General features: G+C 41.5%; 2 protein-coding genes across 2 annotated transcripts; one reads left to right on the plus strand and one right to left on the minus strand.

The window, feature by feature from the left end:
- Window positions 1–4,301: 4,301 nt before the first annotated feature.
- LOC121996964 (delta(7)-sterol-C5(6)-desaturase-like) lies at window positions 4,302–8,120 on the plus strand. Its single transcript, XM_042551150.1, has 3 exons — window positions 4,302–4,645; window positions 6,771–7,076; window positions 7,548–8,120. Exons 1-3 carry the CDS (start codon window positions 4,414–4,416, stop codon window positions 7,838–7,840), a joined length of 831 nt encoding a protein of 276 aa, XP_042407084.1. The 5' UTR covers window positions 4,302–4,413; the 3' UTR covers window positions 7,841–8,120.
- Window positions 8,121–8,298: 178 nt separating this feature from the next.
- Window positions 8,299–9,160, minus strand: LOC121994203 (probable calcium-binding protein CML18). Its single transcript, XM_042548319.1, has one exon. The coding sequence runs from the start codon at window positions 9,062–9,064 to the stop codon at window positions 8,597–8,599; it is 468 nt and encodes a 155-aa protein (XP_042404253.1). The 5' UTR covers window positions 9,065–9,160; the 3' UTR covers window positions 8,299–8,596.
- Between the last annotated feature and the right edge of the window lie 17,687 nt (window positions 9,161–26,847).

A 26,847-nucleotide genomic window follows, 5' to 3' on the forward strand; every position in this document is an offset into this window, starting at 1 on the left:
TAGCTCCAGCGTTCCTGAGTCCAAACGGCATGACAGTATAACAGAAAGTACCATCAGCTGTTATGAAACTAACCTTCTCCTGATCCTCCTTAGCCAGGGGTATCTGATGGTATCCCTGATAAGCGTCCATCATGCATATCCTTTCACAGCCAGCAGTTGAATCCACCACCTGATCAATCCGCGGGAGTGGGTAACAATCTTTGGGGGTGGCTTTGTTGAGATCGCGAAAGTCTATGCACACCCTCCACTTGTTGTTGGGCTTCTTCACCAGTACGACGTTGGAAAGCCAGGATGGGAATTGCACCTCTCGAACATGTCCTGCCTTCCTGAGCTGATCCACTTCAGCCCGGATAATCTTATTTTGGTCGGTGGAGAAGTTTCTCTTCTTCTGCTTGACTGGCTTGGCCTCGGGTATAGTATGCAGCTTGTGCTCAGCTACTTCTGGTTTGACCCCGGGCAGTTCTTCTGGGGACCAAGCAAAGACGTCTCTGTTGCGGATCAGACATTGTATTAGCTCCGACTTCAGCTCCGGCGATAGGTCACTAGCAATGCGAGTGATGCTCTCAGCTCTGTCGGGATACAACTGAATATCTTCGCAGGAGACAGGCTCCTCAGCAATAGGCAGAGGCTCCTCCTGGATGGCATGTACACCGCCATCCTGAGTCCGCCGGCTCTTGCGCGCATCCACCCGGACCATATCGATGTAGCAACTTCGAGATACCCTCTGCTCCCCCCTTACTTCTCCAACCTGCTCGCCTACTGGGAACTTGATCTTCTGGTGAAAGGTGGAGAGGGCGGCTCGGAACTCATGCAGGGCTGGCCTTCCCAGGATGACGTTATAGGAGGAAGGTGAATCCACCACAATGAAGGTGCTCCTCCGGGTACGCACCAATGGCTCAGTGCCCATGGAGATGGCCAGCTTGATCTGACCCATGGGTTTGACTTCGTTACCTGTGAACCCATACAAGGAAGTGGCTACGGGTTGAAGCTCAGCAGCGTCGATCTGCATCTCTTCGAACGCAGCTCTGAATAAAATGTTGACCGAGCTCCCGGTATCCACAAAGACCCGAGCCACTCGGCTATTAGCAATAACGGCCTTGATTATGAGGGCATCGTCATGAGGCAGTTCCAGACCCTCCAGGTCTTGAGGCCCAAAGCTAATAACAGGGCTGGAGGCCTGCTCGTTTCTGCATCCCACGGCTCCCACGTACAGCCGCCGAACGTGTGACTTACGGGCTCGGCCTGAGTCTCCGTCAGTGGGTCCTCCTGAGATCATACCGATCTCTCGCACGGCAGCGTTGCCCCGGTTCTCCAGTTCTCCGGCATCTCCTCGATCTTCTCCGAGGCCAGCTTGGTTAGATGGGCCGGCTAGGTCAGGTCGGGTCTGCCGAGCGCGCCCAGCTGCAGCCCGTTCTTCGTCCATCCTCTGTATTTGGGGCGCCAACGCCGGGGGAGGCAAGCCCTGCTCTGCAGCTCGCCTGAAGTCACGAGCGAATTGGAAGCAGTTACTGAGATCGTGCGTCCTGGACCGATGATATGTGCAATATGGCGCTCCCCTTGGTCCAGGCCTAGGCGCATGTACGGCGGCAACTCGCGGTGCTGGCCTAATTCCCTGGGCAGGCTGAGGGGCAGGCCTGGGTTGACCTCGCTGGAAGGGCTGAGCCGGTTGCGGTGCTCTCCTTTCAGGTCGGTTGCCTGGGGCCATCGTCTTTTCGGCTTTCCTCCTAGCGGCCTGCGCTTCTTCCACCTTGATGTAGCACGAAGCTTTCTCCACCATATCGTTGAAGCTTTGGGTGGGGTTTTTGATGAGGTCCCTGAAGAATTCCCCCTCTCGCAATCCATGGGAGAAGGCGCTCATCAATATTTCTGAGGTGGCGGAGGGGACGTCATTGGCCACCTGATTGAACCGGTTGATGTAGCTCTGCAAGGGCTCGGTCGAATCCTGCTTGAGAGCAAAAAGACAGTGGTCGGTTTTTTGATACTTACGACTACTGGCGAAACGGCGTAGGAAGACCGTTTTGAAATCCATGAAGCGATTGATGGACTCTGGGGGCAATCCATCAAACCACTTTTGTGTCGACCCGGACAGGGTGTGTAGGAACACTCGGCATTTGACAGCGTCGCTGTATTGATACAAGATAGCCGCGTTCTTAAACTTCCTCAGGTGCTCTTCCGGGTCTTTGCTCCCATCGTATTCTCCGATGTTCAGGGCTCGATATCCTTTAGGCAGGCTTTCCCTAAGGATATGAGCCGAAAAGGGTACCTTGTCATCCGGATCTTCAGGTAGATCTCTAGCAGGGGTTATAGCTTTTCCCTTTCCTGAATCCCGAGGTGGGTGTAAAGAGCTTTCCGCCACCGATGCCGACGGTTCCTCCTTCTTCGGACTGTGCGCACGAGGTTCGGCTCGATGATAGTTGCGGCGAGGCTCCCGGAATGAAGTACGAGGGAGTTCTTCCTGCTGCTTCCTCTTTGAGCCCCTGTCGGAGGCAGGAGCTGGTTCCTTAGACGCTTCGGGCGCCAAGCGAGGTCGCGAAACTGTTCCTTGCTTTTCAGAGGCGGCTTGCCTTCTAACTTCCTTGAAGAGCTCGTACTCCCCCGCGGTCATGGTTACGTTGATCCTCCTGCTAGAGCTACGGCCCGAGTCCTCCATCTTCACACTCCAGATCAGGCTGTTGTGTTTCCCACAGACGGCGCCAAATTTGATCCCGTCCGGAGGCTGAGTCGGACGGAGGTCGGTCGAGGTGTCCCGATGGTTGACGGAAGGTCGTAGAAGATGATTCGGCTCCCACGGGTGGCTGACGCTGCTGCAGGACCCTGCGCACACTCAGACGATCTCCCCCTCCACGTTAGAGACCGAAACCCAGGGAAAAAGTCCCCAGATCAGGCCCTCTGACGCTCAAGTCAGGTCCTTTTTTCCCAGAAAGAACAGAGAGAAGCAGAAGCAAAGACAGTTGTGGAAGAAAGTGACGAGAGAGTGTGTGCGCGTATCTGCATACCCCCTCTTTCGCCTTTTATGCCCTCCCCTTTTTGGAGCCTGCCATCCTGTCAGGAAAAACGTTAGACGCCGGGCTTTGTCGCCTCTTTCCAGACACCTGTCGCGCTGCTATTTGTCGTGCAAGCATCTTTCCGTTTAGGAACCTCCGCCTTCGTACATGGATTTTGTCTTGTAGTGGGGGACAGCTGGCAGACTATTACTGGTTATGAGGGCATCTTTTCGTTTTAGGAACTTCCGTTTTCGCCCGCATTGTTGATACATAATGACTCCCATCGACGGACCGTTGAGATTCTCCGCACCCGCATTACTTAGCTCCTCCGACCCATTGTGTTCCCGCACCAGCCTGCACTTAGCTCCTCCGACCCATTGTGTTCCCGCACCAGCCTGCACTTAGCTCCTCCGACCCATTGTGTTCCCGCACCAGCCTGCACCTGTGGTTCGCATTTCCAGGCCTCCAACCCGCAGACCTGCAACCTTAGCTGTCTAGACACAGCTATGCTGATCTTCAACCTGCATCCTGCGCTTTGTACTTCCTGGCCCTTAACCGCAGGTCTGCAGCTCGGGCTGCTTCTGACCAGCTCTGCCGCTTCCGACCCATTGGCCTATACTTCCAGTTCTTTGCCTCTGCTTAGCTCTGCCGATCCCGGCTTGCCTCATGCGCTTTGTACTTCCTAGCCCTCAACCGCAGGTCTGTAGCTCGGGCTGCTTCTGACCATCTTTGCCACTTCCGACCAGTGACCTGTGTTCCGCCTGACGTCTTCCCTCGTCATCCGACTGCTTTGCCCCCTTGATCGATCAGCCTGCCTGACCTCTGACTATCGCACCTGCTCGCCTTTAACTGCCCCGTCAGCCTAACCATTGACTGCCACATCACCTTGACTATTGACCACCACGTCCTCTTGACTTTTGACTGCCACGTAGCCTTGACTTTTCCAACCCTTTCCTCATGGGCCCTTCCATTACCAACCGTATCACTATCCAAGAGCGAGGTCTGAGCGAATGCTAGAGGGGATTCGGCCGATCTATCATCATAGCACATTAATAAGGCATCAATTCAATATTCCTTTTTACCATTTTATGTAACTGTTGTTAAAGAATTAGAAAAATATTCCCCGTGTAAATTATATATTAAAAGTTTCTATCCATACAATGTAGAAATTGGAGGCCTATTCCGAGACGGATGTATAACGCTGATCGGCCCTATTTTAACCATATGTATATAGAGAAAAAATTAATATCGGATAAGGTCCCTATCTACCGACGAGAGGTACGCAAAGCGAAGTCTCACTATCATAGCTCATGTCTCTACTATCCTTATCGTCATTAGGACGAACTAGTGGCGTTGGTTTCTTATTGTCTTGCCGATCTTGGTCGCCGTCCTTGTAGGTTTAATTGTGATCCTGTTAGGAGAGTCAAGAATGACGAACGCGAGCTCGCCGGAGTACCTTAGACAGTTCGTTGAGGAGACCGATTGGTACAACGAAATCGTGCTCGGCCCGATCATACCCGGGGACGCTTGGAAGCGCCTTCCCCGGCCGATCCAGTCCTGGCTGCGCAACTACATCGGTGGAACCGCCGTCTATTTCATAACCGGTTTACTCTGGTGCTTCTACATCTACTACTGGAAGCGCAATGTTTACCTCCCCAAAGGTCGCATCATGTTCGTTCTTTTATTAAAATTTGATTGTTGATTGGTTTGCATCGAATAGTCCGTAGTGTTTCTCGCTTAGTATCTTCACTTTATGGCTCCCTTTTGTTTTCTGTGGCTGTTTTTGTCCCATTGATGACTGTTTTAGTAGATAGAGGTTTGTTTATAGGCGTTAGGAGGTTTCCCGGAAACATGATGTTTATTTGATCCCCACCATGTGCTTCCTTCCCTTTCCCATCCTAAGTTGCTTTAAAGAAGAGTAAGTTTGGTGATTCTATAGATTTTTCCCCCTTAAACGATTTTATACTGTCCTTTGTTAGGTCTAGTAATGTCTCAAAAATTTGTTGAATGTTACAGTAGGCAACAAACCTTACTGAGATAAAATTTGATCTTCTTGAATCAGTAGTTGCTGGAAAGAAGACTAAGCCTGACAATCCTTAGTGTCATTTAAAAAAAAAATGATGAGATTTGGGACATTGGCAAAAAGTGAAAACTATAAACTGCCGTTAATGTCTTTCCTTACTCATACTGGGAACACTGTCTTCAGTTTGTTATCTGCCTCCACTGTCTATTTGTTGCCTTGGTCATTCAGTCAGTTACTATCTATCTATAAAGGAAGAAAAACCTCCCCATAGGATCAAGATTGCTTTGCCTGCTTTCAGGCTATCACCCAGCTTTGGTTGTGCTCTCTTTAGAATCTGCTTAGCGTAATCACGATGAGCTTTGCTTTTCTTTCGAGGAAAAGACTTGATCTAGCTAGAATAGAATGATTACTGAAAAAAAGTGTTCCTAAAACCAAATTCGAAAGTGCTTGCATTCACCCAAGTAAAGTTCAATCTAATATCTGTCTCGCAATAGATCGCCAAGGAGGTCAGTGAGAGCGGGGATAGGTGGATAAGGGGTTAAGAGTTAAAGCACTAAACTACTAATGGTGGGAAGTTAACAATTTTACGTCATGGGTTAAGAGCTTTAAGCGAGCTACATACTACTTTACTAGCCTTAAACTGAGTCTGTCTTGTTTCAATGTTTTTCTTTTGCTAGGACTCTGTTTTTTTCCTTTTCCCTCATTGATTGTAGACCACATTTTCTTGCATTAAAGATCTCTTTTCAGATCCTTATTTAGCTTGGGATTGTATTTTAGAATTTTGCCCATGATATAGTGATTTAGTGTGGATTACTACTATTTATCTTCATGACACTGCATCAGAATTAGCCAAATGACATGTTCTAGACAAATTTGATGTGTGTGTGTGTCTGTGTGTGTGTGAGCACTGCATTAGACTTTAGCCAAAAGACATGCTCTAGACCAACTTGATATTTTTTTTGTGTATGCGTGTGTACACATCTGTGTTCGCAAAGATATTTGGTGAAATTCTACAATTTAGGTGTGTATGCGGGGTTGAAGCGCTTCTGGCAAATGTGATTTTGTTTGCATGTGTTAAATGTCTATAGATCAATTGGATGTGTGTGTGTATGGTTGAAGTGTCTCTAGACAAATTTGATATGTTTCCTTGTGTGCTTTCTATTGATCTTCTTAGATTGCAATCTAGAAATTTTTATTTTGAAACTTCTAGCATGTGCTATTTGTTGACGTATAAAGATGAAATTGTTTAGGTGGTTATACATCAGATTTTCTTTATCTAAAATACAATTTGTTATACCTAATTAATTTAGGTGGTTGCTACTGTTAGAGTGTGATGAAATGTTGTAGGTGGTTGTAAATTCGGCTTTTTTAGGTGATTATACTTAATTTTTGCACAAACGTTTATGCTTCCTTTCTTTCAGATTTTACATAACATTTTTGTAAGGTTTGTTCAATAAAAAATAAACATTGATCCTTTCTCCTTTTTACATTAGAACTCTCAAACTGACCTTATTAAAATTCGCTATGGAAATTCTCTTCTCTTATATCAAATCTCTTGGATCAGATTTTCTTGTGTTTTCAAATCTTTGAATTTATCTTTTTGGTCTGTCAATATCCCCTTCAGTCCATTATTGATGTATATGCCATATTATATTGCTGATAGTGCATTTTATCTTAATAGTATAATAAAAAGTTACATGGAGTGCCTTTGCTATACAAAGAGTCACTGTTTTCGAAGTCTTTTACTATCTTTTCTGCTGCAGATGCTATACCTTCGAACAAAGCCATGTTTCTGCAAATAATTGTTACAATGAAGGCTATGCCCTTGTACTCCGGCCTTCCAACAATTTCGGAATACATGGTTGAAAGTGGATGGACAAGATGTTATTCTAGCATTGGAGAAGTTGGCTGGCTTGCACATGCTGTTTACCTCATGATATACTTAGTCCTTGTTGAATTTGGTATATACTGGATGCATAGAGTGTTGCATGACATAAAACCATTATACAAGTGGCTTCATGCAAAACACCACATTTACAACAAGCAAAACACACTCTCCCCTTTTGCAGGTATGCTCTTCACTCTCTTCATTTTTTGTTAATTTGTTGGTTTTGGAAAATTCCAAGCACCATCATATGCACATGCTACAAAATTAACCCAGTTGCTCCCAGGGCATACCGTGGACGGTGGGCACATGACATTTTTAGCATAATGGCCAGGGATCGAATCTCCCAGGAACTCACGACCAGACATTCACCCCATTATGCACCTCCCACCTATGTTTCTCCATTAACCTCCCTCCATACTCGTAGTGTCTGCTTAGGGGGATCGTTAAGGTAGTGGATCTACCTTTTTATAAAATTAACTCAATTTGACTATATAGATCCTTATGGATTAAAGTCTTTAGTGAGTCTTGGAATTTCTCTCTTTTGTTTATCCTCATTCATGTTCTTGTATCCTTTTTTCATGCAACACTTCAATGCTCTGCTCTTTAGTTTACCATTCATCCAAATAAATATTAAATACCCTTTCTCTTTCAGGATTGGCATTCCATCCGTTGGATGGCATACTGCAGGCTGTGTCACATGTGATTGCTCTCTTCCTTGTCCCAACCCACTTCTTGAGTCACATGGCTCTACTCTTTTGCGAGGCTGTATGGACTGCCAATGTTCACGATTGCATACATGGCAAGATTTGGCCAATCATGGGCGCAGGTTACCATACAATCCACCATACCACATACCGTCACAACTACGGCCACTACACAATATGGATGGATTGGATGTTTGGCACCCTTCAAGATCCTGAGGAGGAATTCATTAAGGCAAAGTGATGCAACCAGAATGACTGTTTGCTTTTGTGCTCTGGCTACCAAATGTTTGTGATGCCTTGTATCTTGATTTCAATGTAATGTGTAATCCATCTTCAAGTGGCTTTGGTATTATGTATGACTGGTTACCCAGCCTAAAATTTCATAGAACATTTTGGTTTTATTTGCATAAAGATTGTTTAGATTGCTGTGTAGTCTTCAGAGAGACGACGAAGTGTCAATCTGCGTTTGCCCAACTACATTCATGTATTCGCTGGCTTAATAATATTTTTCCTGTTGCGTATGTCCATATGCCTTGCATTTTGATTATTGGCTCCGACATCTAACTGTGCTTGGAGAATAGTTGGTTTTCTCCCTTTTCATTTCTGTTAGCAATTCCTAATATTTGTTTGCAAGTTGCAACTAGAAACAAATAAATACATATAGAGTCCATTGCTGCTCTCTTTTCTTTTTTTTTTTTCTTTTTCGTTTTAGTAAAACAAATAAATAGAGTCCATTCTTACAAATAGTGTTATTGCACTTTCCAGCAACTGTTTAAAAATCCTATAATAACATTTAATCACTCTAAAATATGCCATTCAATTATAAACAGAATGTATCCCGTGATATATATCGCCTGCGATCTGATCGACGCAATAGAGGTTTACTAGATCCAAGACTAATTAATACGCAAACCAACGCCAAATTAGTTCTTTAGATACAATTATAAATGCTAACCTATGACGTCAGATCGTTTGTCCCAGTCGCCTATTTCCCCAATCAAACAGGATCTCTCGCCCACCGACGAAAGCAGAGGACTTCATCTCCGCCCTTAGCCATCATCCTCTTGAACTCCTCAAAGTTGACGTTCCCATCGCCATCCTCGTCGACGGATCCGATCATCCGCGTGCAATCCTTGACGGAGCACTTCTCCTCGAGCTGCTTCAGCATCCGATGGAGTTCCTCCGCGGATATCAGCCTGTTGCCGTCGAGGTCGTACACGTCGAACGCCTCCCTTAGCTCCTTGTCGGCGCCTGCGCCGCCAACGCCGCGGCGGTGGAAATCAACCAACTCTTGGAGATCGACGAAGCCGTCTCCGTCGGTGTCCATCTCGGCGATCATGTCGCGTATCTCCGCGGGGGAGGCGGTGGAACCGAGGGCGCGGAGGATGTCGTCGAGCTCGGAGGCGGAGATCCAGTCGTCGCCGTTGGCGTCGTAGCGGTCGAACACCTTCTCGATCTCGTCCATGCGGTGGAGGCCGAATGAGGGGGAGGAGCGCAGTGATCGCTGGGCGTCAGCCGCCTGCTGTTCCTTCTACTTTTCAAATAGGACAGGAACTCATTGATTAACCTCTCTTTTTTATATTTATTTTAATATTATTATTGATTATTTATAAATATCAGTATCCATTTACTGATCTTTAATTTCCAAATAAGTTAGATTTTTAAAAATTGATGATCATATGTTTAATGTTTATATATGTATATTTATCTTTTTTTTTTATATATTTATGGGACTGACGTGGTAAATTCATTAAGCTAGCGGATCCCGAGATAGAACTAAAGGGAGGATTATAGCATCGGCCACTCCTCCTTAATTTTCAAATATAAGAAATGTACAAAATATAAGAATAGGAGATGAAAAAAAGATAAATGAGAGGTAATGATATGCTCATCTCCTCTTAATATAAATATATACATTTGCTCCTCGATATAAAATTTCTAACTCCATCATTGAGCATATCTATTTTTATCTAAGAATAATAATGGCGCTTCATGAGCATAGCACAAACAGTAGACGTACTCTTTGACAAGGAGGAGCTCAAGATCGTCGTGGGTGGTGGAGCCGTAGAGGTGTTGGGGTGGCGGAGGGAGGAGAGGATGATAACTTCGGTTCGGAATTGCTGCATCCGGCGGTGGCTGTTCTCGTAGAGACACTTAATGGCCACCGTGTGGGCATCGCGAAGGTGTCCTGCGATTGACATGAATGAGAAAGGGACAAAAGAAAAACAAGGAAGCCATGGCAAATTGAAGCACAACTACCTTGGTAAACATTAATGTCAAAGCCACCATTGCCCCCAGGGCGTAGCGTAGATGGTGGGCGCATGGTATCTCTGGCGTAATGGTCAGGGGTCGATTCTCAGGAACTGACGATCTGGGGTTTACCCCGCCATGCGCCTATAGCCTGTGTACCTGCATGAACCTCCCTCCATATCCGTGGGGCTGACACTAGGGGGGCCGCTAAGGTAGCGGATCTACCTTTTTATTAATGCCGAAGCCACCATTGCCGCGTAAAAGAGATAAAACAGAATTATCAAAATTGACCGGATCAAATTGCCAAATCAAATCATATTAGTATTTGAATTATTCTAATAATTCTGTTATTTATTAATTAGTTATTGACCAAGTACTTTTTAAACATTATATATTGTATTGTCCTTAGGATAAATATCAATGAACAATAGATTTTATTGCTCTCATATTATTTCTTGCTCTCTCCCTATTCTTCCTCTTACATGGTATCAGAGTCATCTCGTTTTTATCTTCCCTCAATTTCTTGAGGCGGAGATCGTATAAACGACGAATTTTAATTTTTTTTCCCTTAAGCCTCTTCTTTTCTCCTATGTATTTTATTTTTTTTTTTATATTCTTCTCTATTTTTCAGAACAAACGAAAAATACTTATTTTTCTTCCGCTGCCAACCCCATTGCTTCTCTTTCTTATGCCTTAATCTTTATTTTTTTTCGTCTATGTGGTGTTTTCTCCACTACCACCGGACAAGTTATTTTTTACTTTAGATGTCGAATACTCGACGACATCAAAGAGGCCAAAAGCAAAGTTCAGATCGATGTCAGATTTGTCACATCGTTGATCATACTGAAAATATATGTCCTAAAAGACTTGATTGGTCTAGGGTAAAATGCCAAATTTGTCTTGGAATTGGACATTTTGGTATTCAATGCCTTAGTCCATTTGATTCAAATTTCATTGGCGGTCCTACAACCTCAAGAAAACCATCTATTTCACAAGTATATCCTAAAGTTCTTTCGTCTGTGCCTACTTGTGGTAAAACCCCAGAGTTTTCATCTACTGATTGGTATATTGACACTGGAGCAATTCATCATGTCACATCAGATTATAATATCCTGACAGACATAATACCATATTATGGCTCAGATACGGTGCAAGTAGGCGATGATTCAGGTTTGCAAATTGCTAATCTTGGAAACACATATGTTCATTTATCTAATCGAACTTTTCACATGCGCAATGTCTTTCATGTTCTATCTATCACTAAAAATTTACTTTCTACACGTCAGTTTTGTCTTGAGAACAATGTCATTTTTAAGTTTCATCATAATCATTATCTTATAAAGGATAGAGGAACAAATGCTATTGTGTTTTATGGGAGAATAAAAAATGACCTCAATTGTCTTCAGAGTTCTTCAATCAAAGCTTTTGTTGGTGAATGCACAAATAAACCAGCTTGGCATGCTCGACTTGGTCATCCTTCCCTTCGTATTGTTCAGTCAATCATCAATAGGTATGGGTTACCTACTTTTATTACCTCCTCCCCATCTCATTCATGTAGGGCCTGCATGGAATCTAAAAGTCATAAGCTACCTTTTTCTTCATCTGATCATGTTTCTAATTTTCCACTTGAAATAATCCATTCTGATGTTTGGGGCCCTGCACCTATTTTGTCTAATCAAGGTTTTCAATATTATGTTACATTCATTGATCATTTTAGCAAATATACTTGACTCTATCCTATGAGAAGGAAATCTAATTTATTTGATATATTATGTAATTTTCAAATTCAAGTTGAACGATCTTTTAATCGTAAAATACTCTCTTTTCATTCTGATTGGGGAGGCGAATATCAAGCTCTCCATCGTCATCTTGTCTCTTGTGGAATTGTTTATCGAATTTCTTGTCCTCACACTCCAGAACAAAATGACTATGCTGAGAGAAAACATAGACATATAGTTGAAATTACCTTAGCTCTTCTTCATCATGCATCGATTCCGCGTAAATTTTGGGATGAAGCTGTTGGCACTGCAGTATATCTCATAAATCGACTTCCTACTCCATTGCTCAATCATAAATGCCCTTTTGAAAAACTTTATAATCAAACCCCTGATTACACTTTCTTTCGAATTTTTGGTTGCGCATGTTATCCATGGTTACGCCCTTATTCTAAACACAAACTAGACTCTCGTTCACTACAATGTGCTTTTCTTGGTTATAGCAATTTGCACCATGGTTATCGTTGCTTGCATATACCAACAGGACGAATTTATATTTCACGACATGTTACTTTTGATGAGTCTCTATTCCCTTTTTCGGTAGCTTCTTCAATCTCTCCTCCAGATACAAGTGACACTTTCTTAATGCCACCTAATATTATCAGAAGTGATGTTATCCTAGGTCCTGCTCCGGAGCTCTCTAATAACTCTCCTATACCATCAGAATCACCTCAGGTTGCTGCTCCAATCTTAGAAGCCTCACCGATCGAAGATAATATGCTCTCTGGTTCCTCGGATAATGCAAGTCCGTCATCTACATCACCATGTCAGCCTACTTCCTCGTCGTCATCAACAAGTGATTCAGATGATAATGCTCCTCGTTGCATGCTTCCCATTAGTGATATTTATGAGCGTTGCCCACCAAATGCAACTCAATATCCCCTTCCATGAGCTTTAGTGGTCTCTTCAAAATCTATTGAACCAATCTGTTTTACACAAGAAAACAAGGATCCAAACTGGCGTAGTGCAATGACTATAGAATTTGATACACTTCTTCACAATGGAACATGGACTCTAGTTCTGCGCACTCCCTCAATGAATGTTGTGGGCTCTAAATGGGTATTTCGTCTTAAGCATCGAGCTGATGGTTCTCTTGAAAGATACAAAGCTAGACTTGTAGCTAAAGGATTTAGTCAACAACCAGGTATTGACTTTAATGATACTTTTAGCCCAATCATCAAAATTACATCTGTCAGACTATTATTATCAATAGTTGTTAGTTCTAATTGGCTTGTACGACAATTGAATATTTCAAATGCATTTCTCCATGGTTATCTTGAGGAAACTGTATTTATGGAGTAACCACCTGGGTTCATTCATCCACAATTTCCATCTCATGTTTGCCAACTCAAAAAATCCTTATATGGTCTTCGACAAGCTCCTCGTGCATGATTTCATCGACTATCTAATTGGTTACAAACTCAAGGATTTTGTGGATCAAAACTGACTCGTCTCTATTTCACAAATATAATGATGGAAATATGATATTTTTTCTTATTTATGTGGATGACATTCTGATAACTGACAATGATCACAAGGGTATCACAACTTTATTAAGTCTTCTCAATCAAGAATTTCCTAATCGAGATTTGAGTATTGCTCGTTTTTTTTCTTAGTATTGAGCTTATTCCACATGAGGATGACTATCTTCTCTCTCAGAGCAAATACATTACTGGACTTCTTTAAAGAGCCAAAATGGATGGAGCACGTCCGGTCTCTACACCAATTGCTGTAAACAACTCTCCAACTTCATCGTCTTCTGCTCTATCTGATCCACAGATTTATCGAAGTATTGTTGGGGCCTTACAATATGTCACTATCACACGCCCTGATATTACTTTTGCAGTAAATCGTGCTTGTCAATTCATGCATGCTCCAACTGAACAAAATTGGGATAATGTAAAAAGAATACTTCACTATCTCAAAGGTACTATTCTACATGGTCTTCTTTTATATCACCAATCGTCTCGAGATTTGCATGCATATAATGATGCGGATTGGGCAAGTTCTCCTGAAGATAGACGCTCTACTAGTGGATATGCAATATTTCTTGGACGAAATCTTATCTCATGGAATTCGAAAAAGCAACCTACGGTATCTCGTTCAAGCACTAAGGCAGAATATAAAGCTATAACAAATACAACATCATAAATTATTTGTCTTCAATCACTTCTCTCTGAACTTCATCTTGCATCAAATATTGCACCAAAATTTGGTGCGACAATATTGGAGCAACATATCTTACAGCAAATCCAATCTTTCATGCTCGTACAAAACATGTGGAAATTGATTTTCATTTTGTTCGTGAACGTGTGACAACTCAACAGTTATCTGTCTCTTATATTTCTGCTGAAAATTAAATCGCTGACATCTTTACTAAGCCACTATCCCGACAACGTTTCAACAAGTTAGCAAGCAAACTCAACGCCAGAGATCTCTCGTTGAGTTTGTCGGGGGGTAAAAGAGATAAAACAAAATTATCAAAATTGACCGGATCAAATTACCAAATCAAATCATATTAATATTTGGATTATTCTAATAATTCTGTTATAATTATTCTCAGAATTATTTTTAGAATAATTCTGTTAAATTAATAAAAAAAGTTTTTGTGATTGTTCCAGAAGAAATGAAACAAAAGATAGGGTAGAACTAGGACAGTTATTGTATGAGGTCTACCCAATGCTAGATGCAGAGGCGCATAATAGATCGATATGAACATCAAGAGCTGTCCTATAATAAAACCAGTTGTTGCTGCTACCTCCTCCTTGGTTCCTCCTTCTATAGTCCGAGCTCGAAGAAGGAAGAGATAAGAGGGCCCTATAGAGAATGTAGTCAGAAATCCATAATAGAGTCCGACCAAAATGATCGAATTTATTATCTTTATGCATGAAGATTAATTAGTTATTGACCAAGTACTTTTTAAACATTATATATTGTATTATCCATAGGATAAATATCAATAAACAATAGATTTTATTACTCTCATATTATTTCTTGCTCTCTCCTTATTCTTCCTCTTACACCACGTTCGTTGGAGTTGATGAAACCATTGGGGGCCTCGTGGAGCTCCTTGTACTAAAATATCTGGTTTTTACTACTGTTGATTGTAAGTGGTTCTTGGACACGACGGAAAATTTCTGGAGCTTTTTTGGGACTCACCTTTATAATTTGGGGACTCGCTTCGATGCTAAAGGTGGTTTGAGCCAGCAGATTTGCGTGCTGTTGTGCTTCCTCTGGAACTCTGTTCCTTTGACGGCAGTAGCAGCAAACGTTGACGAGGATTCTGGCTGCCAAACCTCCTACGCCTGCGGATGCTCCTGCTTATCGAAATAGTTCAGAAATCAAATACACATTCCTTCTTTGCCAAAAATAAGGAATTCTCTTATTCATTCTGGAAATATGGATTAAATTTCGTTGTTTTGAGAATTAGAAGTAAACTCAAAAGATCAAATCTTTTACCAATTATAACTCCAGTTTTCCCGCTAGAATCCGCAAGGAAAAAAATATCACAATCAAATTGAAGTACTTGAAAACTGGGAAAAAACCCAAATGTTAAATTTATCTCCTTTTAGCACCAGATATAACTGTGATAAATATTTTTAATTAATGAATAACTAGTAGAAAACCATGCGAGGAAATTCAGAGGGATCAATTTAAGTGACATGTTGTTGAGCCAACTCATTCGGATCTGATTGAACTCCACGACCGATCAGACATGGGGTCGCTAAGTCTGACCGGACTTTCCGGCTAAATAGATGGCAATCACCGAATAGGTTGGGTTGTCGAAAGTCATCTAAACTGTACTAGTATCCATTCCTTCTTATCCGATCAAACCTGATTGAGGATGAGGTCCGATCGAATATCATGAAAGGATAGGGTTGCTGTAGAAACATCATCGAATACTCTAAAGGTCTGAAAAGGTCCACCGGTAATGGATAGCAGCTTGTCAGCCCATTCGCCCCATCAGTCTGATATCTCTTTTAACGTCATGCATAACGGGCATAGTGGATGCTTTCGCTGTCTCTTTATAGAAGTGGGTCGATACAATTTGGGCAGGATGACAGTAGACCAGTATGATTGACCTTATTATAGCAATATGCCCCGTTATATGTGCTAGAGAAAATAATACTATATAAGGGACCTCTTCCTCATGCGTAAATAAGTTTTTCCGATTACTTTTCATTTACCCCTCCCTAGCCCGTCTACTCATGTTTTTTATGAAAGAAGAATACCCAGCCAGGTTAATTCCATGCTCTGATTGGTATGCGACGAGTCTCGTTGAGATTGCACTGACAAGGCATATTAACAAGCCAAGGAGGATAATGGAATCATTACCCATTATCTATAACCTCCCCTTCCCCATAATATGCATTAGTATATAAAGGGTTTTGGGTATTAAGAGAGGAGGTGGAGAAGGGAGATTATGAGAGGTTGTGGTACATCCCTTGCGGAAGGAGTCAATCATTTGTATTCGCAGATCATCGGGTCAAGGGTTGAGACATTGTGAAATAGTGGTAATAGTTCGATACTCGTGACTATTATCTTGACTATGAGTTATTCATAGTTTTCAGAGTTTACGACAATGTCGATTATCATATATCGAGAACTCAATTCATTTTGAATTTGTAATCTATTATATGCTTCTTCTATGTGGAAATAAATTCGACATTGGTGTCGACATTGGTATTAGAGAGAGGTTCAATGGAAGCTCCCTAAGCGGGAGACCATTAGAGTCGATGGTGTCATCATCAATCTCACCGATGAGGAACAGTTCTTTGTTGTCGAGCTCGATGATGTCCTCCTTGGTTAAGGGTTATGCGATGAACTTTGAAAGGGGAGAGGACGTAGACTGCATCACGTGCTAGCACCGAGCCATGGGCAGCAAACAGTGTTTGTCGCAGCAAAAACTATCACGGTAGAAGTGTGAATCGCGGGCACCGACAACCACGTCGGGAGGCCGATGATTGGCAGCCGAGGTCGACTACGCCTTCATCGTGGCATGGCGTGGCAAAGGAGTACAAGTGATTGCATCATGGCAGAGGGAGGGTGACGGTAGAGCCATGTCGTGTCGGGTTCTCTCCATCATCAGACTATCGTGGGAGTTGCTAACAATCAGTTTCTATAGCCAGAGAGCTCCGATGACCACGTCGGGAGGCCGACAATGAACAACCGCTACAACTAGTGTGTTTGTCGTGGCAGAGGTTGAAGCGGCATGCGACGTGCGACGTGGGGAGGGTATCGTGTGCCGACGGGTGACAAGGAAGAAAAATAACGAAACTTTAGGTTTCGTGGTTTGACGTACTGAAAATCGGTCTAGTTCACTAAACCAGACCGACTGGTTTGAGTTGAACTGGGTTGGGTAACTAAACCAGACAAGCCGGCTTGACTTAAAGGTAGCTAATAGTGGGGTTTTGTGTAGTGCATCTAAATCCAAATGTTGAGATGCAATTCTGGATTGTAGTGTATGGTGTCCGTTGATTCATATGCTCATTTTGGAGTTCGTACTCAAAACATTTGAGTCTTGATGATTCTTAAGATACACAAAATTTTTTAATTAGGCATTAATTGTCACTAATATATCTCTTTTCCGTGTGATAGTTTGCAACAAAGTTTGTCATAATTGATCTCGTCAAGGGAGACAAGCTGAACGGTGACAACTACAATATTTGGCACCGAAAGATTCAGTTTATCTTCGAGGCACAATAACTCAAGGAGGTTCTTATGCATGAGATGGTGGACCCCGGGGAGGGTACTGTTGGCACAATTTACACTAACGGTCTAACTCAGATTTTGATGAATGACAAGTGTGCTAAGTTAGGTGCGTTTGTGATCTAAGTGCTTTACCAAACATGTAGGAATTGAAGAGTCTGGAGGATCAAACACGAGACTAAACTCTAGCTAGGTTCGTGGGACCAGATAGTTGGTGTGATGTCCAGATAGGTCAACAGGCCGACCTGCTATCTAGAAGGAAGTCCGGTGGACAACCGGTAGAAGTCCAGTTGGATCTATGGGCTTGACAACTGGCATGAAGACCTGGTGGGTCATGAGGCTAGTTGACCGACTGTAAATTGGTAAGTCACTGGAGGAGAGTGATTTGGTGAGGACGCGTCCCAGTTACGGAACATTAGGTGTCAGTCCAGTTTAGGTCTATTTTGGATCCCTAAACTGAGACTTTGTCTAATTACTACTCAGTATTATTATGCTAACACTTGTTTTGCAGGTTATTATTTAGTCTATTAGACTAACATGTTTTACAGGGCAAGAAGAGCATAAAAAGCCTCGGGTAAACAATATCCGAGGCGCCTTCCAGGGGATTGAAGGCGCCTTCAAAGAAGGCACCTACAAGTAGTGGAAGACATCTTGGCACTGTTCATAGGAGGGGTCTTGACACTGTTCATAGAAGGCACCTTCAAAGCATAGAAGGCGCCTTCCGCAAGATAAGAATCATATCTCGTTGTGGATAAGTGCCAGTTTGTTCGGGATCAAATTGTTGGACTCCGTGGTAGTTTTGATGTGATCAACCAAGTTGGTTAGGTCCTGCTTTGTGTTTGATCCTTGTGTCTAAGTGTGCAGGAGCTTAGGAGCGCAGGAAGTCAAGCGGAAGATGCAGCTAGCGAGAAGGATGGCTCGGGAAGGGAGCCGACGGGCTCGGTGCGTCCGAAGGACGAGAGAGCTGCGGAAGAGTACTCCGGTGGACGTGAAGAACGTGCGCGGCGTTCGAGGGACGTTAAGCCAGGATGGAAGGCTGTTCGAGGAGAAGGTCGGGAATTGGGTTCGGGTGAGCCCTATTCCGGTTGGCCACAATCACCCAAAAGATCGGAGCGATGGAAGTCAAAGCGAAGCAAAGAAACAAGCTGGAATTTTGAGCTGCCAGCTTGGAGGCACCTCCATCAGGCTTGGAGGTGCCTCCAGCTTGAAGGCGCCTTCAGCCTTGATGAAGGCAACTTTATCTGCCTTTGATGCGCCTTCAGTCTTGATGAAGGCGCCTCCGACTGGTCAAAAGTGACCGTTTGCGCTGCGGATAAAGTTTTATCCGCCTACTCGATGGAGGCGCCTTGGACCCCTGTTGGAGGCGCATTGGACCCTTGAGATCAGATTTCCAGAGGCTATTTAAAGGCCCCTGGAGCTAGGAATTCAACAACGACTCAAGCAATCAATTGTGTAGCCATTCCTAGCAATAGTTCTAAGCTTCCAAAGTGTAAAAGGCTTCTCCGCCTTCAGTAAAGGAGATTCTTTTTAGTGCACTTCTCATTGCCCTGGATTAACAACCTCCTTGATTATAACCAGGTTAAATTCCTGTTTCTTTTCTGTTTACTGCTATATTACTTTACTGCTTTATTTACTATTGCACTAATTGAGTTGAAAGCACGAGGAGGGTATAGTTTATTTTTGTTTTCAGCAATTCACCCCCTCTTGCCGGCCTCCGCTGCACCCACACAAATTTGTCAGGTTGGAGGTGCCTTCAGGGCCTTTGTGTTGGAGTGTATACTAAAAGCCTAGCTTTTGTAAACATTTATTTGTTAAAATAAAAGAATCACATTGGTCAATATCTGCATTTATTTATTAAATGTAATTGTTCAATTAATTTATATAGTAGACAACATGGAGTGTGGTGTCACACTCAGAAGATCATGTTGTCGGTTCTCTATAAATTATAAACAGTTGCTCGCGACTAAGATAGAAAGGAACAAACTATCAGTATAGTCGTAGTGTAATTAAGTATTAGTTTATCTTGACTAATAAATTATACTAATACACTTTAAGTGTATTGAGTAGGATTATTTAGGTATGTTCTTTTTGTACTGACTTAGTAAAAGAACTAAACCTTAGTTATTATGGAAGTGTGTACGCTTAATCCTAATATAATAACAAGCACATATATTTAATATTTATTTCTTTGATTTATCAAAGGGTGAGGTTTAGCTCGATAAATCAATATGCCCGATAAGTTGAAAAATGATATTACTTATAGTGTGTGATGTTGATTATAGAAGGAATCTGTGTCCTAGTTATCTAGGTTGAGAATGTCCCCAAGAGGAGCTCATAAGAATTGCCATGTTAAACCCTGCAGGTGGACCTAGTCCGACATGACAATAAAGTTGAGTGGTACTACTCTTGGAGCAAGATATTAATTAAGTGAGTTTTCAGTAACTTACTTAATTAGTGGACATTAATAATCTTAAACACAGGGAGACTAACACACTCATGATAAGAAGGAGCCCATAATGTAATTTGGGATTGGTGCGGTAGTGCGGTAATAACTCTCTAGTGGAATGAGTTATTATCGATGAACTTGAGTTGTGTGTTCGGGGCGAACACGGGATACTCAAGCTCATCGGAAGGCCAAAATCAATTTCTCCTCTAGGTCCCTGTCGTAGCCTCATTATAGCCTCAAGTCCATCTAAATGTAAGGCTCTTCTTGGTGTCCAAGAAGGGGGCCGGACCATTGCTTGGTGACTAAGCAATGGCCGGCCACATCCTCTTGAAAGGGGCCGGCCCTATAGCTTGGTGACCAAGCTTGTAGGGGCCGACCATAATAATTCAAAAAGGGAGGGTTGTTTTGAATTTTTAAAATATTCTCTTTGTAGAAAACTATAAGTTTTAAAAGAGAGATTTTATTTTTTAAAACTTTCCTTATTTGAATTAGGCCACATGTTTAAATAGAGAGTTTAAAAGATTTTAAAACTTTCCTTTTTTAACCATCCTCATGGTTTAAGAAAAAAGGGAAAAGAAGTTTTAAAATTTAAATTTTCTATCACCATGTTAAAAAAAGGAAATTTTATAAGAGAGTTTTTAAATTTTAAAACATGGTTTTAATTTTTAGAAACTTTCCTTTTTTAACTCATACTTTAGGAAAGAGAGCTTGTAAATTTTATAAGAGGATTTCTTCTTGTAAAATTTTAAAAAAATTATTTTTCCTTTCCTTTTAATTGTAGCCGACCACCTTGCTTGGTGCCCAAGCAAGGGCCGGCCAATAGGATTAAACCAATCCCAATCCTAAACCAAATAGGATTGATCTCAACCATTGATTGGTGATTGATTCAATCAAGAGGAAAGAAAAGGAAAAATAAAAAGGGAAAAGGAAAAAACTCTTGGATGATTTTATTTTTTGTAAAAGGTTTTTCCTTATTTGCTTTGGGCAAGTAATATAAAAGAAGGGGTGAGGGGGCTTCATGTGACACAACTCTTATTCTTTTGCTTGGGTGATCTCTTGGTGGCCGGCCCTCTCCCTTCTTCCTCTCCCTTTGCTCTCTTCTCCTTGGTGGTGGTGGTGGCCGGATTTTAGAAGAAGAAGGAGGAAGCTTTTGGGTGGTGTTCATCTTGGAGGATCGTCGCCCACACGACGTCCAAGGCGAGGTGAGGAATACGGCAGAAGATCTCGAGGTCGTTAGCTTACAAAGAGAAGGTATAACTAGTAGTTTTCTTCCGCATCATACTAGTTATTTTTCTTTGCGTGAATTCTAAATACAATAGGCAATTAGATCTAGTTTATCGAATTTATTTTTCGATTTAGTGTTTTCTTCTTTTTCAAATTTGTGATTCGATTGTTCCTTTTGGTTAACCTAGAGTTATTTAAGGAAATAAATATTAACTTTCCTTAAAAGGCTTTGCCTAGGCGGTGGTGGTTGCTCCCATATCCAAGAAGGCCATGTGCCTCGCCATGCAGTCTTGGAAGCCAATTTTGGAAATTAATATTTATGGAATTAATAACCTAGGTAGATTTGAATTAATAGTGTTAAGTTCTGCTTGCGATTCAAATCTAAACCATTAAGAATAGATAAGTTAAATTTAGAATCAATGATGTTAAGTTCCGTCTGCGATTCCTTATTTAACTTCTAAAGAACACAATAGGTTATTTAAGGAAAGCCTATAGGTTCCACTGTACAAAAATTTTGTACAAAGGTCTGAACCTTTTCCTAGCTACCATGTGTTCTTTTAAATTAAATTTTGGATCTCCTGCGGAACTTAACACGTTTGATCCAAAACTTAATCTATTTGTTCTTTTAGGTTTTGACTTGGATCTCCTGCGGAACTTAACACGTTCGACCCAAGTCTCCTTAAGTTATTAATTCCATTAAATATTAATTTCCATAAAAGGTTCCCAGTACTGACGTGGCGAGGCACATGGCCTTCTTGGATATGGGAGCAACCACCACCGACTAGACAAAACCTTTAATAGAAAGCTAATATTTAATTTCCTAAAATAACTTTAGGTTAACCAAAGAGAACAATCAAATCACAAGGAAAAGAAAGAAACAAAAGAACACAACTTCGAAAAAACATATTCGAAATACTAGAACGTAAGCCTCTTGTATTTGGTATTATTTCCATAAATAACTAGCATGATGCGGAAATAGAAATTACTAGTTATACCTTGTAGAAAAACCTCTTGATCTTCTACCGTATTCCTCTTCTAACCTCGGACGTTGTGGGCAACGATCTTCCAAGATGAGAAACCACCAACCACCTTCTTCTCCTCCAAGCAAGGTTCGGCCACAAAAGAAAAGCTTCACCAAGGAGAAAACCAAAATACTAACCAAGCTCCAAGAGATGCTAGCTTTCTCCTTCTTCTTCTTCTTCTCCGAGTAGTATCCGGCCACCACAAGAGCTCCAATAGAAGGGTAGGGTTCGGCCACCACAAGAGGAAGAGAGGGAGAGGTTGGCCGGCCACACCAAGGAACAAAAGAGGGAGAGGAATAATAGATGTTGTGTCTTGTGAAGGCACCCTCACCCCTTCTTTTATATTCCTTGGCCTAGGCAAATTAGGAAATTTAATTACAATAAATTTTCCTTAATTTCCTTGACATGATTTAATTGAGAGAAATAAAATAAAATTTCCCCAATTAATTTCAAGTGGTCGGCCACATTATTGGAAAACAAAAGAGGACAAGTTTTAATCAACAATTAAAACTTCCTAATTTGTTTCCGGAAATTTTAAAAAATAAAATTTCTCTTTAAAATCTCTTCATGGTTGATAAAAGGAAATTTCTATAATTTTAATTTTATCAACATGTGAATAATTTTTAAAGAAAAAATAAAACATCTCTCCAATCTACAAATAAGGAAAGAGATCTAATCTCTTTCTTTAATCTTTTGTAGATTTTTTTACAAGAGTGATATTTTAATTTTAATTCTCTTTAAAATATATCTTCCACATAATAATAAAAATTAAAATTAAATTTCTTTTTTAAATTTATTTGTCGGCCCTACTAGCTTGGGTTCAAGCTAGGCCGGCCACCCAAAATATACCTAGGCCGGCCCTAGCTTGATTCCCAAGCTAGCTTGGCCTACTGGGTGGGTATAGAAGGTGGGTATAGGTGGGTATAGTACTCTATAAATAAGAGGCTACGATAGGGACCGAGAGGAGGAATTGGTTTTGTCTCCCGATAAAATTACATCCCGTGTTCGCCCTGAACACACAACTTAATTTTATCAACGATAATTCATTCCACTAGAGAACTATCATTGAACTACCGCACCAATCCCAAATTACATTTTTGGGCTCCTTCTTATTATGAGTGTGTTAGTCTCCCTGTGTTTAAGATATCGAATGTCCACTAATTAAGTGAGTTACTGACAACTCATTTAATTAATGTCTAAGTCCAAGAGTAGTACCACTCAACTTTATCGTCATGTCGGACTAAGTCCACCTGCAGGGTTTAACATGACAATCCTTATGAGCTCCTCTTGGGGACATTATCAACCTAGTATCTCTAGGACACAGTTTCCTTTTATAATCAACAACACATACTATAAGTGATAGCATTTCCCAACTTATCGGGTTTATTGATTCATCGAACTAAATCTCACCCATTGATAAATTAAAGAAATAAATATCAAATATATGTGCTTGTTATTATATTAGGATTAAGAGCACACACTTCCATAATAACCGAGGTCTTTGTTCCTTTATAAAGTCAGTATAAAAGAAACGACCTCAAATGGTCCTACTCAATACACTCTGAGTGTACTAGTGTAATTATATAGTCAAGATAAACTAATACCTAATTACACTACGACCTTCTAATGGTTTGTTCCTTTCCATTCTGGTCGTGAGTTACTGTTTATAATTTATAAGGTACTGATAACATCATCTTCTATATGTGACACCACATACTATGTTATCTACAATATAAATTAAATGAACAACTACAAACAAATGTAGATAATTAGACCAAATGTGATTCTTTATTCATAATGAATGTTTACAAAGCTTAGGCTTTCAGTATACACTCCAACAATCTCCCACTTATACTAATGACTAAGCTGTCATATCTTCTACCATACATCTGATTCCCATTCCCTCCACATGCCGATCAAAAGCTTTCGCCGGAAGGGCCTTAGTGAAAGGATCTGCCAGGTTATCCGCTGATGCAATCTTGGCGATGACAACTTCTCCTCGCTTCACGATATCTCGTATCAGGTGGTACTTGCGCTCTATATGTTTACTTGCCTTATGAGCTCGTGGTTCCTTCGAGTTTGCAACTGCACCGCTATTATCACAATAAATTGTGATGATCTTGAGCAAACCAGGAATCACATCTAAGTCCATTAGAAAGTTCCTGAGCCATACTGCTTCTTTAGCTGCCTCAGAGGCTGCTCCTCCATGGTTGAGTCCAACGCATTTCGCTTAACACCCTCCATGAAATGGCTCCACCTCCTAAAGTAAACACATAGCCTGATGTAGACTTATCGTTATCCCTATCTGATTGGAAATCAATCAGTATAACCCACAGGGAGCGGATCATCTGCTTGGTAAACTAGCATATAATCTCTAGTCCTTCTCGTGTACTTTAATATATGCTTTACCGCAGTCCAATGTCCTTGTCCAGGGTTACTCGATCTGCTGACCATGCCCACGTAAGAAATGATATCGTGTCTCGTATATAGCATTGCATACATAAGGCTTCCTACACCAAGCATAAGGAACCGCTTTCATGTCCTCTATCTCTTTGATGTCTTTGGAGACATCTCTTTAGATAAAGCTACTCCATGTCTAAAAGGTAAGAAACCTTTCTTGGAATCTTGCATGCTAAAACGAGCAAGGATTGTATCTATATATGAAGCTTGGGATAGACACAACATTCTTTTCTTACGATCCCTTATAACTTTGATCCCAAGAATGTGTGCACATTCTCCTAAGTCCTTCATATCAAATTGTTTGGACAACCATACCCTTACGCCTCGATAATACCTTGACATTGTTGCCAATTAACAAAATATCATCTACGATAGTACAAGAAATACCACCACGTTTCCGTTACACTTCTTATATACACAAGACTCATCCGGACTTTGAATAAATCCATATGACCGGATTACTTCATTAAATCGGATGTTCCAAGACCTTGAAGCTTGCTTCATCCATAAATGGACCGATTGAGCTTGCACACTAGATGCTCTTTGCCTTTTCAATGAACCCTTCGGTTGCTTCATATGGATGTTCTCTTCAAGACTTCCATTAAGGAAAGCTGTCTTGACATCCATTTGCCAAATCTTATAATCCATATGAGCAAGAATGGATAAGAGTATCCGGATAGACTTAAGCATGGCTACCGGTGAAAAGGTCTCCTCATAATCGATTCTCTTTTTGAGTGTACCCTTTGCAACAAGCCTAGCTTTGAAGGTTTCTACCTTCCCGTCGTCCTCTTTTCCTTTTGTAAATCCACTTGCATCCAACAGCTTTTACACCATCGTGGTTCTACAAGCTCCCTGACCTTATTAGAGTACATAGACTCTATTTGAATTCATCGCCTTTGCCAAGATGCGCATCCAGATCTTGGAGTGCTTCATTATATGATCGGGGATCAGGTTCATGTTTACCCGGATCAAGTCCAAGACTCTCCCAAAACATGAATCTCTCAGTCGCCTCACAACCCTCCCACTACGACGAGGCACCGTCTGTGGTTGTGTATCATGTGTGACATGTGTTCTCTTGTGGTACTTCATCTTGTATCGTTGGTACTGAAGTAGACATGTCCTCTCTAAGTTCTTCTAAAATGACTTTACATCGGGCTTGTGATCCATTATATAGTCTTCTTCTAAAACCCGGCATTGGTGCTAACAATGACCTTCCGGTCTTTAGGACTATAAAATAAACCACCTTCGTTCCTTTGGGATATCCTACAAACACGCGAACTTCGAGATTCTAACTTATCAAGATCTGTTTCAAGACATGTGCCGGACTACCCCATATCCGAATATGTTTTAGACTGGGTTTTCGCCCATTCCACAACTCTATGGGAGTAGAAGAAACGATTTAGAAGGTACTAAGTTCAAAATATCTGCTTCCAGAGCATATCCCCAAAACGAATTTGGTAATTCAATAACTCATCATTGATCTAACCATCTCCATAAGAGTCCTATTCCTTCGCTCGCTACACCATTCGGGGTGTTCCAGTGCGCACAATTGGGATTGAATCCTCCGATAAGTAATTCCTAAACTTTCCTAAGAGGTATTCGCCACCACGATCGATCGTAGTGTCTTGATACTTTACCTAATCGCTTCTCCACATCACCTTGTATTCTTTGAACTTATCAAAGCACTTTGACTTGCGCATTAGGTAAATATATCCGTATCTTGAATAATCGTCCATGAAAGAGACAAAATATTCAAAACCTCCTCTTGCCCGGACATAGGACCACACAAATCGGAGTGAACCAACTCTAACACTTCTTTGGCTCTATACCCTTGGCCTTGAACGGCCTCTTGGTCATTTTACCTTCTAAGCAAGTTTCACAAGTTGGAAAATTTTCCAACTCTAATGAACTCAAAAGACCATCGGATATAAGCCTCTGAATCCTACTTAAATTAATATGACCAAGTCTTACAAGCCAAAGATAGGCTTGGTTCATGTTTCAAGGTTTTCTCTTATTAGAATTAGAAGATGAGTTATAAATTTCCATGTTTTGCTTTGTGGAAGAAATTAGATTTAAAATATACAAATTGCCAACTAATGCACCGGAACAGATAATCACTTTATTTCTTTTAATAACTACATCATTATTGAAAGAAACTGAATACCCATCTAAAAACAGTTTAGAAACTGAAATTAAATTCTTTCTAAAACTGGGTACATAAAGACAATTTCTTAAAACCAAATTTCTATTTCTACTAAAAGACAAGTAGACGTCTCCCACTGCAACAACTGCCACCTTAGTAGCATTGCCCATGTAGACGGTAATCTCCCCTTCAGATAGTCGTCGGGTTTCCTGGAACCCC

The sequence above is a fragment of the Zingiber officinale genome, chromosome 6A (assembly GCF_018446385.1).
Source record: "Zingiber officinale cultivar Zhangliang chromosome 6A, Zo_v1.1, whole genome shotgun sequence".
NCBI lineage: Eukaryota > Viridiplantae > Streptophyta > Magnoliopsida > Zingiberales > Zingiberaceae > Zingiber > Zingiber officinale.